The sequence below is a fragment of the Netta rufina genome, assembly GCF_964035555.1.
Source record: "Netta rufina genome assembly, chromosome: 3".
NCBI classification, from domain to species: domain Eukaryota; kingdom Metazoa; phylum Chordata; class Aves; order Anseriformes; family Anatidae; genus Netta; species Netta rufina.
The window spans coordinates 12,549,088-12,562,788 of record NC_140125.1 but is presented as its reverse complement, the minus strand read 5'-3'; the positions used below and the strand labels follow the sequence as shown (position 1 = coordinate 12,562,788).

Sequence of the window (13,701 nt, the reverse complement as noted above, 5' to 3'; positions counted from 1 at the left end):
ACCTCCACGCTGCCAGCAGAAGCAAGGAAGAGTTGTGGCAGCTCCTTCCCACTGCAAGACAGGCAGGTGAACCGATGTGTTACACATAACATTCACTCTGTGGCTCTTAAGGGTGGCAAAGCGCTTCCAACTGCTCTTTCTTCCCCCTGCAGCACTATTAATATCCCTAGCAGTGCTCTGGGAACGAATAGGTCAGCCCCAAGCCCTGCGTTTGCTGATGTCTCCCCCAAACGTTCACATTGTCAGACTGAAACTTGATGCTGAGGCCAGTGCGAATGCTCTGCGAGAGCATGTGGTGCACGGCCAGGCCTTGGGTTTCCTCACTGAGCATTAGCAGCAGGAGGCCACGCAAAGCTGAGCCCACAGACCGAAGTGGTGAAACGGACAAAATGGAGACTTCCATCCCAACTTCCCAGAGCACAGAAGCAGTGCTTCCAGGTTTGATTGTGGCAATCAAGCACTGCTTTGTGCTGTAGGTACGGGGATTGCTCCTCGAGTGCCAGCACCCGCAGAATGGGTTAAATAAATCCCTTCTCTTCACTGCAGAGACTTCTGGCTGGGAAGCACAAGGTCCTGAGCTCCCAGACCAGCGGGAAAACGCCTGCATCGGCGCTCACCAACCCTGAGCGACCCGGGGTAGGGGCTTGGCTGGATTTGGCAGCATTATATGGACGGGAGAGCAGGGTCTGCTCCCTCCCAGCCCTGCCCTACAGCAGCCCCAAAAAGCAGAAAGGGGAGGAGGGGGGGGGGGGGTTCTCCGGTAGGGGAGGGGGGAGCACGCCCCGCTCCCATTGGCCGCCAGCTCGCCCCGCTCCCATTGTGACGCGGCTCCTCGCGCTCTCATTGGCTAAGACGCGGGGGAAGGGGGCGCGGCGCCGGGGCCGGGGGAGAGCGGGGGCGCCGGGGCCGCTGCTCGGTAGGTGCGGGCCGGGCACGGGGTGCGGGGGCTTTGGGGGGTTTTGGGGAGCTGCTGGGGGGGATCCGGGGGGCTCCGTGAGCCCAGGGGGGTGTCCGCGGGGAGAAGCGAGCGGGTTCTGCTGTTTTGGCCCCTCTCCGTTACAGGTAGCGGTGTTGCAGCTGTGGTTGCTGCGTTAGCAGGGCGTGCTTCGGCGGGTCCCGCTGCTCTCCCCCTTTTTTGGGGGGGTTAATGTACAACTCCGATTATTTCTTTTTAGCCGTAGAAGGGCTTTTTGGGAGAAAAGCATGCCAGAAAAAAAAAAGGAAAACTGTAATAAAAAGGAAATCCTGCAGGCCCAAAAAGCAGTATTGGTGTGGGTGTGATCCCAAAACAGCAAAAAACTGCCCGCAGTGTGTGTGACCCCAAACCAAAAGCAGTGCCCGCAGTGTGTGTGACCCCAAACCACAAGCAGTGCCCCGCTGAGCAGGACCCCGGGACGGAAGCTCCGGCCACGTCGCCGCTTTTGTTGCAGCCCGTGGGCCGAGCGCTGGCGGTGGGACGCGGCGGGTTGAGGCACAGCCCTTGTTTTCCACCAACTTCTGTGGCGACTTTTTGGCAGGCAGCTTCCTCTTGACAATGGGGAAAAGTCGAGGGATCGGTTCCCGGAGAGATCCCGTTACTCCTTCTGGACGTGCCCCCCCTGAGGTGAATGAAAAGCTTTTTGTTTTCATTCATTGTTTTCTCTGAGAAGTGGCCATGGGTACTGTTTCTGTGCTGCTCCATCGCTGGTGGGACAACTGTGGTGAGGATTTCTGGCTGCTTTCCTGAGGTTTTAAGGCCAGTGGAAAGTCTCCGCTGTGCCTAAAGCCCTGGCTGTACGTCACTCTGTGGCTGTATTGAGCTTCTCTTTGTCTGTCCTGGCCAAGGGCTGGGGCTTGCATCCCATCGTGGGGCTCTTGGTGTGTCCTGGCCACCAGCAACATAAACTTCGGCGTTGCTGCTGTTGGAAAATGGTGAGAAACCCGACTGTCTAGATGCTCTTGGGAGGTGCAACTTAGTGCTTTAGTAGGAGGAGGAGGAGAGTTTGAAAACTTACAGAAACTTCATTTTCAGTCTGTTTTTAAATGCAGCTTATTGTCCAGCTGCCCTGCGTGTGTGGGCTGGAGGTATCTGTTATTATTGGGCTGGCTGACGCGAGACTTAAGCCACTAAATCTGATGGAAATAGCAAGGTACAGCAGCCCTTTAAAAGTAAGGAGGTGTGCCAAGGTTGGTCATTAACTAATGCATGCGAAATTTAAACTTTTAAATATGCTTTATGCCTTGCTAAGCTTTGCTTTCTCTTCTGATTTTTCTAATTTTTAATTCACTGGTTGTAGAGGCATTTGTGTCCTAACCTGTGGGTTTCTCGAGCCCTCCTGGCTGGTAGGATTGGGACGGAGTTGAAAATCTGGATCGTTTCTGACTGTACAGAGAGAGCGGCTTCCTGCTCGTGTTTTGGCTGCAGGGGATGTGAATGCATCTTCCTGTGGTAACTCCAAGCCCCCGGGAGGGTTTAATTGAAAGGATTATGTGCATGTGAACAGCGTGGTGTACTATAAATACATATTAATGACGAGAGAGAGTTGCATAGAGAAGGGAAGAGCGTTTCTTAAGGCGTGAAGCCAGGGACTGAGCCTACATCCCAGACTATTGGATTTGTGTTAGCTTCTTGGAGATCCGGCCACAAATGCCTGCCTGCTGCTTAATGACGGCATGGGGAAGGCACTGCGAGCATGTGAAACACGCCGGCAAGGAGAGGAGCGAGCTGCTGGGGTGTCTGCTCACGTCCTGGTCGCTGGTGATGCCCCCTGCTCAGTCGGGTAAGAAAGCACCAAAAAGGGTGAGCACGAGGTGGGAGAGGGGGCAGGCAAGCTGTTAGGCTCTGAAAGTGACACTGGGATTTAATACGTGGTACCCATTTGGGTTAGAACAGCAGGAATCCCACTGCGAGTGTCACTTCTCCCCGGTGCAAAGACCCTGGCTTTCAAAGCCAGGCACACAAATACCCTCAGAGGATTTCCTGGGCATTTAAATCACCTGGAAGTTGGACTTGACCTTTTGGCACCCGATTCGCTGAGACTTCTGTGCGTGACTTGTTCAAACAAAACGTGGAAATTAGCTCTGAAAGCAAAGTGGCTGGCTGGGAACCAGTTAGGGCTGACAAATAGCAGCGTGCTGCCTCCTGGGATCCAGAAGACCTCCGTCATCAAAACTGTACAGCATGCTTGGAGAAACTCTGCATGCTGCAACAGAAAACAGAGGTGGATTTGGGAATGCTTTGGGATGCTGTTGCTGTTAGCATCACAGATTTACCTACTGATAAGCAAGCTAGCTAAGCAGATGTATCTTTTTATGATACTGTTGTATAATATGTCAAAGGGGCAGGTTTATGAATCATTTTCCCCGCAATCACCATGCCGTTTTATTTGGATATCCAAACTTTTTTTGGGGGTAAAAAGAGCACAATATCACCAATTTTAGGATAAAATGGTAGTGTGTAGTGCTGTATGTGATAGTGACCCGAGTGACCGTGACAAATAAGTGAGTGAATCCAGGTGATGGCTGGAGGAACAGCCTGGGGTGGAGGGTTGGGAGAGCCCAGGCGTTATCTGCCCGCCGCCGCAGCTGCTGCCACGCTGAATATAGCTGCCCAGCACTTGCTCTCACACGGCGATCATGTTCCCTCAGGCTGTCAGCATTCAGGAAGGAGGAAGGTAACACGGGAGCAGCAGCTACAGCACCTGCCGTGGGTCACGTCATGGATCCAGCCTCCCCTGGAGCCCCGGCACATCATCCCGCTGCCCTCGTGCTATAGAAACGCGTTGGCTCTGCCCGTGGGAGCACCTCGCTGGTCAGAGAGGCAGCTCATAAAGCCAGCTCCCAACAGAGGTGCCACACAAGCAGCTGCCAGCCCCATCTTCTGCAGCCTGCGCTGAAATCACTCTCAGAGCACGCAGATCTCACCCTGGCGGTCGCAGGGTCAGGCAGCTGCTCGGGGCCTCGTGCTGGGCAGAGCAGTCACCAGGGCTGCGCCTGCCTTGCCTTATTTGAAGTCACACAGAGCTCCAAAATGCTTCTTCCTCGCGGCGTGCTGCTACTTGAAGCCACCTCTTGCTGCCATCCCTGTACGGTGAGAGGCCAGGGTCCCAGGGAATAAGTGGGAGAAAAAAAAAGAAAGATGATTTTAAAAAAGTAGTAATAATAATAATTTCACCCTCTTTCTTTCCTCAGCGCTGGCAAAAAAAGACTCCCCATGTGCTATTTCCAGTCACCTTGCTTTAGCTCAATGTAGTGAGCCCGGGTTTCTTTGAGCCAGGAGCATGGCTTTGCTGACGGAGGTCACCCCGTGGCCTGAACTGCTGCCTGTTCCCATGACTTCTGCTTTCCCCAGAGGGGGGAGCATTTGTTGCCCGAAGTTATGATCTCCTTGAATCTGCCCAGGCCCAGCTAACCTAATTAGTAAGCGCTTTAAAACCTGCCACATGCTCGTTAGCTCAAATTGGCTCTGTCCTCTGCAAGCCTGTGTTGGGAGCTTCCACCTGAGGGGGATTAGAGAGCGCCTAGGCTCCCCGTTCGGGGACCTGCCTAGCAGTGTGCTAGCTGACAGGATGGATCATTCATCTCTTACCATTTTATTGCCTTAATGAGCATCAAAGGACACCAGCCAAAGCACTCTCTTCCTTCCCCCTGCAGACAGACCCCGAGCGCAGTGAGGATCAGCACTTTGCCCCGCAGGAGGCGAGCAGAGGCCCTGCAGGCCCTAACCTCGGAGAGGCTGCAGGTGGGGTTTGATGGTGCCAAGTGCCTCACCCCACCTGGGGGGAGCCCTGCCCTCTTTGCAGGGTGCTGGGAGGGGGCAAATTCAAGGTCTGAAATGCTGAGCTGCTTCTGCATCACGAGGGTATGCAGACAGCACAAGTTCTAGCCACGGTGGTGGGCTGTGTGCTGTAACAAGCCCATTTTTCACACACTTTAAAAAATAAAACTTGGCTTTTAACCAAGATTCTTTGTTTCCTAACAGTGCTTGATGTACATTATCAAAACCCAACTCTTCTGCCCTGTTGCAGCTCCTCACCAGAGGCCCAGCAAGGGCAGGTGGAGGTCCAGAGAGGGTGCTGGTGGAGCATCCCTGTGCGTGGAGTGCCTGCGGAGCCCAAATCCATCCCCAACAGGAGCTGGGTGCCCATCCCACCTCCCCAGCACCCGCTCAGGACTTTGCCCAGGCGCCAGGAGCACCCGCTAAAGCAAACAAACCCGACACAAGGGCAGCTTCACGGGGCTTCTCGAGAGGCTGCGACGCGTTGCCTCGAGTCATTCGGCCTGCAGAGGCAGCAGGAGGTGCTCTCCTAATTTCCCAAACCGTCGCTGTGCGGGTGGAAATTAGGAGTGGTCTGGAAGCCAGTCACCTGAGGTGGCTTTTGTCAGACCTGTCTGAGCTGACAGGCGTGTGGCCAGGCACAGGCGTGCTCTGGCGTGTGTGTGTGTGTGAATCAGAGGCCGAAACCAGAGGGAAAGGAGCCCCACCGACCTGCAGCACCCTGGAACAAAAACCTAGGCTGCTGCGGGTGCTCCGAGTGAAGGGACGAGCCAGCAGGCTGGTGAACCTAGCTTCTGTGCTCAACAAACCCTTGAGAAGAGGGAGAAATTACCTATGTTTTACCAACTTCTCCTTCAAATCTAGGGCTTAAAGGCAGGCACGGGGTGGCACAGGTGGTGTTGGCATCCAAATATTTTGGTTGGGAGGAGGTGATACTGAGCTGTTTCCGTTGTTGTTGCTGCTGCTGGCTTTTGGTTTTAAACTTGCTTCCAGCTCTTCCACAGCTGCTGCTTCATTCCCCACGCGTCAAGGTGAGAAGGAAGCGGGCAGTGTTTCAGGTGTCCTTAGTACAGAAATCCAGCCTTCAGAAGCTGCCAGAATCAGAATAAGAGGATCGTGTTGTTTTTAATTATTTCCCCCCCCACACCTGATGTATTTGTTAAATTGGGGGCTTGCTTCATGAAGCTGAGAGCTTGCTGCACGCATATTTACAGGGCTCCAGGGCTCGGGCTGCAGGAGTAATAAATGTCTGATGGCTCTGCAGTGCGATGCAGTGGGCTTGGCTCTACGGCAAATGTGCCATCAGCTGAGCAAGTGTTTCCACTAATTACTTTCACTAGAAGTTGATTTCATGAACACTTGTGAGTTGGGGCAGAAGTTGCACATTGAAGCGCCAGGATTTGGGTTTTATAGCCTCCTACCTCCCCCTCTAACATATTTTTTATACACTTTTGCCTTCTGGGTGGCTTCCAGTCCACGTTTTTTGTATTTATCTTCTCAAAAACTCCCTACCTCGGCACCCTTCGGGGCTCAGCCACGTTAATACAGGCTTTAGGTTCTAATTACCGATGTCTCATCTGGGCCCGGCGAGCTGTTGGTGAGACTGGCTGTGCATTCAGGACAGAGCTGCGAGGTGTAAAACACAGGTTTGTTCCTGGCAGTAAGAGCTTTAATTAATTTGTGCCTGCACCGTGTCACAGAAACCAGGAAACACTGGTCGGACTGGACGGCCACTTTGCTCTTCCCTGTGTTCACTGGATGTACCAAGATGTGATTTTTTTTTATGATTTTGGGGGCTTGCTCCACAACACGCTTGTGATCTTTGCTATTAAACATAGCAAAACTTCTTTGCTGTGCGTGGAGATGATGGGAGGTGACGAAGTGTTGTGTGTTTCAGAGAGCCCAGGCCGCAGCAGCACCTCTCAGGAGCTCCGTGCCCATGGCCTTGGATGTGGGAAAATCCCTCTCCGAAGCCTCGCTGAGCCAGAAGGCCAAGTGCTATGGAAGGTGGGACTGCACAGACGCACGGACGGACTGCCCGGAGCTGGCTGACAGCGTGCACTGGCTCTTAGAGGACGCCAAACCCTCCCTGAAAGGGATGGAGAGCCTGGCGAGGGCTGGACACGGTTGCTTGGCGGCTGGTGTCACCCAGAGAGGCTGGAGCTACTGCAGAGAAGCGTCTGCAGCCCCCACGTCCAGATTGCCCAGGGTCCCTTCGTCACCCACGTCCAGAGCTGCTCGCGGGGGTGATTCCCACCCTCACCTCAGCCACCGTTTCTTCTCCTCGGACGAGCAGCAGGTAAGGGGGCCGTGCTGCCTGCCACTGCTGGCTCAGGCCCAGGCAGGGCTGGGATCTGTGTGTTTGGGCCCTGTGGAAGAGGGGAGGAGTGTTTGCCCCTGAGAGCTTTCATCTCAAGAGGCAGGAGAGGCCCAGAGTTGAAGGGCTTTGTCTGACACCCGGCAAAATCCTCCTGTAGCACAGCGCTGAAAAATGCGAGCTGGAGGCTGCCCTCCTCCTGCAGTGGGCACCGAGGCCCAAACCCCTGCCCTGGTTCCTGCGGTGCCGCCGTGGGGCTGGAAGCTGCTGGGGATGGAGCTCCTCGAGTAACGGTGTCCCCGGGGCTGCCAAGTGACTCACGCAGCCTCCTGAGGCCTCGAGATGCCTTTCCCTAAAAACAACTCCCGTGCAGGCCCACGGGAGGGGCAGGGTTCGCGTTCGAGCCTTCTCTTCGGGCAGAGCCCGGGCTGGGCTTTTATCTCTGTAGCCTGGCTGCATGAAGGGGCTTTTTGTGCGGGCGCAGAAAGCCAGCATTATTCACCACCCCCGAAGTGTCAGAAATGTTTCTCCCGGTTCTTTCTGCTGGGATTTCCCAGCGGTGCGGGAGGCATGTAACACAGCGGAGGTTGTAAACGGAGCAAACATGTGAATTACCTTCATTTTATGCCTCTCCTTCTCTTTTTCTCCCCTCCCTGGGTCCCTCATCCATGGATGTCCCAGCAGATGAAAACATCGGGCTGCTCGGAGCCCCCCTGCAGCGCTCCCAACGCGCAGAGCTCGGCAGAGGAGAGCAGCATTGCGGACATCTCTCACGACATCTCCACCAGCCAGTGCAGCCAAAGGCCCCCGTCCCCCTTCTCCTCCACCCTGGACTCCTTGCCCCAGCCAACCCCCCTCAGCCCCAGATCGAGCTTCTCCACCCTCTCTTTGGAAGAAAACAGCGCCTCTGAGCAGCAGGAGGTGAAGCAAGCCCCGGGCTCTCCAGCAGAAGGGAAAGCACCACGGGCACGTGAGCCCCTCGGTGCCCTGCTGGCTGAGCACGTACCTGTGGGGCGTGCGAGGAAGATGTCGCCCTACCAGGCTGATTACTGGGCTTGTGCCATCCCGGACTCCTTACCCCCTTCCCCAGACCGTGGGTCTCCCCACTGGGACCCCCACCAGGAGTACGAGGACTTGCTGGATTACGCCTACCCGCTGAGGCCCAGGTACAAGCTCGGCAAGGCGCCGGAGCCGTTCTTCCACGATTCAGGGATAGATTTGGACAGCTTCTCCCTCTCTCCCGAGGGCACGCTGACGTCCACCAGCGTCTACGGTCAAGGTTGGCAGGCTCAGGGAAGCAGAGAAAAAACACATCGGGGGTTTGGGGCCTCTGCGAGGAGGTACTCGACCCCGGTGTCTGGAAAACCAGGCTGCGTGAGAGCGATCTCCTACTGCGAACCTTCAGCCGCTGCAAAAGCATCTGTTGCAAAGAGCGCTTCATCTAATGGCCCAGCGGGTCCTTCCAGAGGCTTTCTGAAGGATTTCAGGACGGAGATAGCGGGGCTGAGTTCATTTGATCACCCTGACGTGGGTGGGAGAAGCTGGTGCCACTTGAAGGGGAGCCCCTCTTCGAATTCCAGAGCACAGGCAAAAAGCGCTCGCAGGTTTTTGCCCACAACACAAGTGCTCCCCCTGAGGAAGGAGTGGGACGGTGATGAAGAATTTCTTGCCCTGCCTCCTCGGTTCAGGGAGCTGGAGAGGTTGTCTCAGATCTTGTCCGATCTTTCCTTCACTAAAAGGACGTCCAGGCAAGGCCACCAAACCCCCCCGCCGTACAGCGACAGCAAGCCCGAGCGGTCTCCGTTCAGAGCAGCGGGCAGCAGACACCAAAGAGAGAGCACCGAAGGCTTTCTTGGGCTGTGTCATCCCTACAGCCCCCAAAAACCCGGCTGGGAAGGCACTGGATCGTGTAGCCGGGCCGATAGGGATCCTCTGAGCAGGCTTCAGCTCCCTGCAGGCATCGGGGGCGCGTTGGACGGGACGTGCCCCAGCGAGCTGGGTGCCAAGGGGAGCCCTAAGGAGAAGGGCCAGCAGGGCGAGTCCCTGGCCCAGTGCATTAAGGTAAGAGCAGAAACTGAAGCGTGTTCTGGGAAGCTCTCATGTGCAGCCTGCCTATATTTAGTTCCTGGCCTCCCAGTGCCTTCTGCGTGATGTTTGGTCCCTGGCAGCTGCTAGTAATTTATGCAGGGCGGCTCACTGGAGCAGATAATTCCTTCTGATGGAGCAGGAACCTCTCTGGCAGCGAAGGGTTTTGCAGCCTCACAGCGTTTCTGGTGTCTGGGGTATCCCTGCTGCTGGTCTGGGTCCACCTAAAGGTGGTCACAGCTTTTGAGGAGGGCTTGGATTTCAGGGCAGAGCCACACAGCAGAGCAGAGGCGTGTGCCTGCCCGGGCCCTTCCCTGTACCGCTCATAGCAGCGGGTGCAGCAGCACAAACAAATCCTTTCCGTTTTAGTGCCTCGCTTTCCAGGCTCGCCTCTCCCGGGGCTCAGCGTCGTGGGGCTGGGCTTGACGGAAACGTGGTGATTTGTCTTCCCAAGCCCTTCCTTCCTGCGGCGAAGCTGCGAGATACAAGAGCCAGGGGCAGGCTGGACCTGGCCAGCACAAAACCCGTGTTTGCTGCCTGCTCCAGGGTTTTTGAGGTGGTGTGGCTGTCCCTGCAGCTCAGCCCCGGCTCGTTCACCTTCCCCAAGCTGGGTTTTGCCCGTGGATACAATAAGGCCAGGAAGTTTCCCAGGTGTATCTGGTTATTGTGCCACAGAGGCAGGGAGGAGCAGCTCAGCTTTTTAACAAAACCCAGCTCCCGAGGAGCAGAAGCGGGGCTGGAAGCTGGTTTCAGCAGGAGCAGAGGCCCCAGGGTTTTGCACAGCATCCTGCAAAAACAATCCCTTACCGAGACGCTTTAAAAATAAATGAAAGCACTTAATTGAACGAGACAAACCCTCGGGGAGAAGAAACTGCAAATTAACTCGGTGGGTCTGGTTTGCCACGGGGAGGAGAGCGTTTCTTTGGCAGGGAGCTGGTGGAGGCAAAGCCCCTCCTTCAGCCTGGGTGCCGCTGGCTTTTGACACCTCTCCCTAGCAGCCACTTCACAGCACGCTCACTTCTTTCCACACAGTATTTTGGGTATGTTTAGGGGGTTAATTTGCTTTGTGCCTTTTTTTTTTGTCCTCTTTTTTTAATGTTGACATGAGTGTAGGGATGTTTGTGTGAAGGGAAGGATGGCAAACGCCGCCAGCTCCGTGAGAGGGGAGCAGCAGGGAGCAGGCGCTGTCCGGGAGGCTGCTCAGCCGTGTATCCCTGCTGCTGCCTCTTCTTTGTTAGAGAAATAGATCACCAACACCTTTTGTCGTGCTTTGTTAAGCAGATGTTCTGCTGCCAGCTGGAGGAGCTCATCTGCTGGCTGTACGACGTGGCAGAGCTCACGGACAGCTGGGTACCGCCGACGCCGGACGCTGCGAGCGTGAAGGCAGCGCTGCGCCGCTACTTGGTAGGTCTCACCCTCGGCTTCCCTTCCTCCCCCCACGGGCAGGAACGCTTCGCATCGGCCTCCACTGGCTCTGTGCAGCAGCAGCGAGGCCATGCCGGGCCTCTGCGTAGGGGAGATAAGTCCCTGAAGCTGGCGTCGGGCGCTGGGAGCGCAGGCTGGGTGCCCCACGCCCTCTCGGGGCTTCCTCTGGCAGCACGGAGCGAGGCACCCCCCGGGCAGGTGCTGCAGGGGTGTGCGGAGCCAAATCTGGGACCTGCATGGGGAGAAGCCCTCCCCAGGCAGCACGTGGCCACACAGCGCAGGCCGGGCACTGCAGGCGGGTCTCCTCCAGGTGTGTGCTGCCCCAAACACCTGTAGGCAGCGCTCCTCTCCTCTCCTCTCCTCCTAGGAGTTCAGGAGGGACGTGGCCAACCACCGCAGCCTGACGGAGAGCGTGCTGCAGCGGGGAGAAGCTCTCCTCGAGTGCATGGCGTCAAATTCACCAGGTGAGAGGGGCCTTTGGGTGGGGATCGGGGGCATGGGCACCTCCAGCTGGCTGCTCGTGGGCACATCTGGCAGTGCTGGCATTGGCATCTGCCCCCAATACACCTCGGTGCTGATGCTGCCCCGTGCCTTGACTTTGCTTCACACCACCCCATCCGTCACGGGTGCTTGCTGCTCGTGTGGGTGATGGATGTGTTTCTGCCTGGCCAGCTCCTGCCGGGCCCTGGGTTGCTGTCAGCCTGCAGCTGGGAGAGAATTCTTTCATCCAACACAGGTCAAGGTGATTTTTATGCCCCGCTTGCACTGGGTGAATCCCAGAGCTGGTAGCAGCAATCTGGGGCCCCCTCGTATTTCCAAAGGGAAGGCCGCGCAGACTGCTCAGGGTGGTGGGGGCACTGGAAAGTTGAAGGGAGCCCACAGACCGTGTGTGGCCACACGTGGCTCCCTGTGGGGTTTTGGGTCCCTAAAACCTGTGTCTGCAGTCACTAAAGTGCTTCTACTGGTCTGGGTTTGCATCCAGATGGATTTTTTATATTTTTTTTCATGGTCCTAAAGGAGGTTTCCCACGTCTGTCTGAGCACAGCTTTGGGAGCCCCTGTTTTTGTCATCAGCCTTAAGCTGCAGCCTCCTGGGTCGCTTCCCGCTGCCCCCAGAACATTGCACCCCAGTTTGGAAGGGGCTTGGTGCTTCCTTCAGAGGCCGGTCTGGGGCAAGCAGAACCCCGTTCTTTGTTCCTCCAGCCTGGATTGTCAGGGTAATGCCGCCTCCTCCATCCTTTCTGTCCTCCAGCTTTAAAAGAAACGCTGGGCTTGATCGCGAAGCAGTCGGAGGAGCTGGAGAGCCACGCGGAGCGCCTGTACCAGTCGGTGCTGGCTGCTGTGGATCCCGGGCAGGGGCAGGACAGGGAGCAGGGTGACGGCACGCGGCAGGCAGCAGCTCAGTGGGTAAGCAGGGGGGCTTGGAGGGGGGAGAGAGGGAAGCGTAGGAAGAGAGGCACTTAAATTAGCACGCTCTGCAAATCAGGTGCTTTTTTTTATTTCTTTTAATCTGGTGTTTGCAGGGCCTGGAAGGAGAGGAAACTGAGGGTGATCTTGAAATGGGTGCCCTTAGTCTTCAGATGTTAGGGACAGAGCAGTGCGTTGGTGAATCCCCTGCTGAGAGTAAAGAGTGTGGTGAGGGCACTGCCAGCGCGTCAGGGACACACTGAGCAGCGGGCACTATGCAGGGTGCAGGGGATGGGATGTCAGCAGCCCGGGCACAGGCAGCTGCTGTACCAAAAGCAACAGGGAAGCCTGAGATGGCCCTTTTGTTTCCTCACAGAAAAATTGCACTCCTCATTTAATGGTGGGAAAGGGAAGCGAGGCAATCCAGGTGTAAAATACGGACTAGAAAACTTGTTGGCTGATTCTTTGAACATCTCCCTTCAATTAAAATGGCAGAGACAGGAGCATTGCAGGAGGGAATGACAGGAGGGAGAGTAAGGGGTGAGGGGACATTTGCATTGAGTGGTGATTGAGGGCAAAGTCCCATCAGAGTCGATCCGGACAGATTTCCCTAAGGCATTGGAGCTGTAACTGGGAGTTGCTATAGAGCTGTGTCCTTGTGAAATGACTGCAGGTGCTAGTAAGGAGCCCGGTGCAGAGCCGCAGGGAGGCTCGTGCAGCTCCTGCACGCCCAGAGGTAGGAATTCAGGAGCTGGAAGATAACCTCCCTCCTCCCCCGGAGCCCAGATAGCTCAAGAATTTTGATTTCTCCCTGGCCCACTTTAAAATTTCAACTTGCAAAGGGGAAAGATATTTGCAGAGCTTTAGAGGAGTAACAACATATTACATAGCTCTTTTTATTATTATTATTTGACTAATGAATATAGCTGTAGCCTACACACTGCAGGGGATAGGTGGAGTTGACAGAGGTACAGCGGGTTCGTTGGTTTTGTTTTGGGGTTGCAGCCACCACACAGGAACAAACTTCCTGCTTTATTTCAGGTGCTGCCTCCGTCAGGCCTGGGCTTTGTCGGCTGCTCTCAGGACGGCTGAGCAGAAGCACAGCACACAACAAACCGCTCCGTCCACCTCCTGCAGAGCTGCCAAAACGCGTTGAATCACCGCGTCTGCAGTGAGCCAGCCCGGGCTGATCTCAACTTGTTTTTTACTGTGGCTCGAGCCAGGCAAGCAGTGCAGTTACTTGGCTACTTGTATTCCTATTTAATATTGCTGACTAAGTTGGGGGGGTTTCTGAGTGAGGAATGTACAGCTGGTTCTTTTCTCCTTTTTTTTTGTTTTTTTATGTAGCGTTCCCTTTCACTGAAGTGGCCTGTTCCATGCCTTAGCAAAATGTCAGGCACACACTGTTTTTTTTTTTAATCTGAGTAATCCGTAGTGTGCAGTGCAACTCCTAAGTAAAGCCGTGTGATTTTAATAGAAGCGTTCTCATTTTGTGTTTATACCCTTCAAAAATAGCTGCTGGAAGCCAAGAGCCAGCAGCTCTTTCTGGTTCTTGGGCGCAAACAGAACTCTTCCTTGTAATTACTGTCCGCTGCTGCGGCAGGGCCTATTCAATGGTGTTGTGTTAGGCAGAAATGCGGAGCCAGTGCTCTGGGTGGCTCCTGATAAAGCAACAAGCAGGTGTGTGTGCTCAGGTGAGTTGTGTGTGCGCT

At 55.5% G+C, this 13,701-nt stretch overlaps 1 protein-coding gene across 4 annotated transcripts; it reads left to right on the top strand.

Moving 5' to 3' along the window:
- The first annotated feature begins 888 nt into the window (after positions 1 to 888).
- CEP68 (centrosomal protein 68) lies at positions 889 to 13,453 on the top strand. 4 transcript variants are annotated; one of them, XM_084283626.1, is made up of 8 exons: positions 905 to 916; positions 1,518 to 1,603; positions 6,654 to 7,055; positions 7,755 to 9,134; positions 10,440 to 10,562; positions 10,951 to 11,047; positions 11,835 to 11,989; positions 13,031 to 13,453. In XM_084283626.1, exons 2-8 carry the CDS (start codon positions 1,535 to 1,537, stop codon positions 13,079 to 13,081), a joined length of 2,277 nt encoding a protein of 758 aa, XP_084139752.1. In that variant the 5' UTR covers positions 905 to 916; positions 1,518 to 1,534; the 3' UTR covers positions 13,082 to 13,453. The 4 variants fall into 4 exon arrangements, with proteins under 4 accessions (XP_084139753.1, XP_084139752.1, XP_084139751.1 ...); XM_084283625.1 differs by lacking the exons at positions 10,951 to 11,047; positions 11,835 to 11,989; positions 13,031 to 13,453 and having other exon boundaries at positions 7,758 to 9,134; positions 10,440 to 10,940; XM_084283624.1 differs by lacking the exons at positions 10,951 to 11,047; positions 11,835 to 11,989; positions 13,031 to 13,453 and having other exon boundaries at positions 10,440 to 10,940.
- The last annotated feature ends 248 nt before the right edge of the window (positions 13,454 to 13,701 follow it).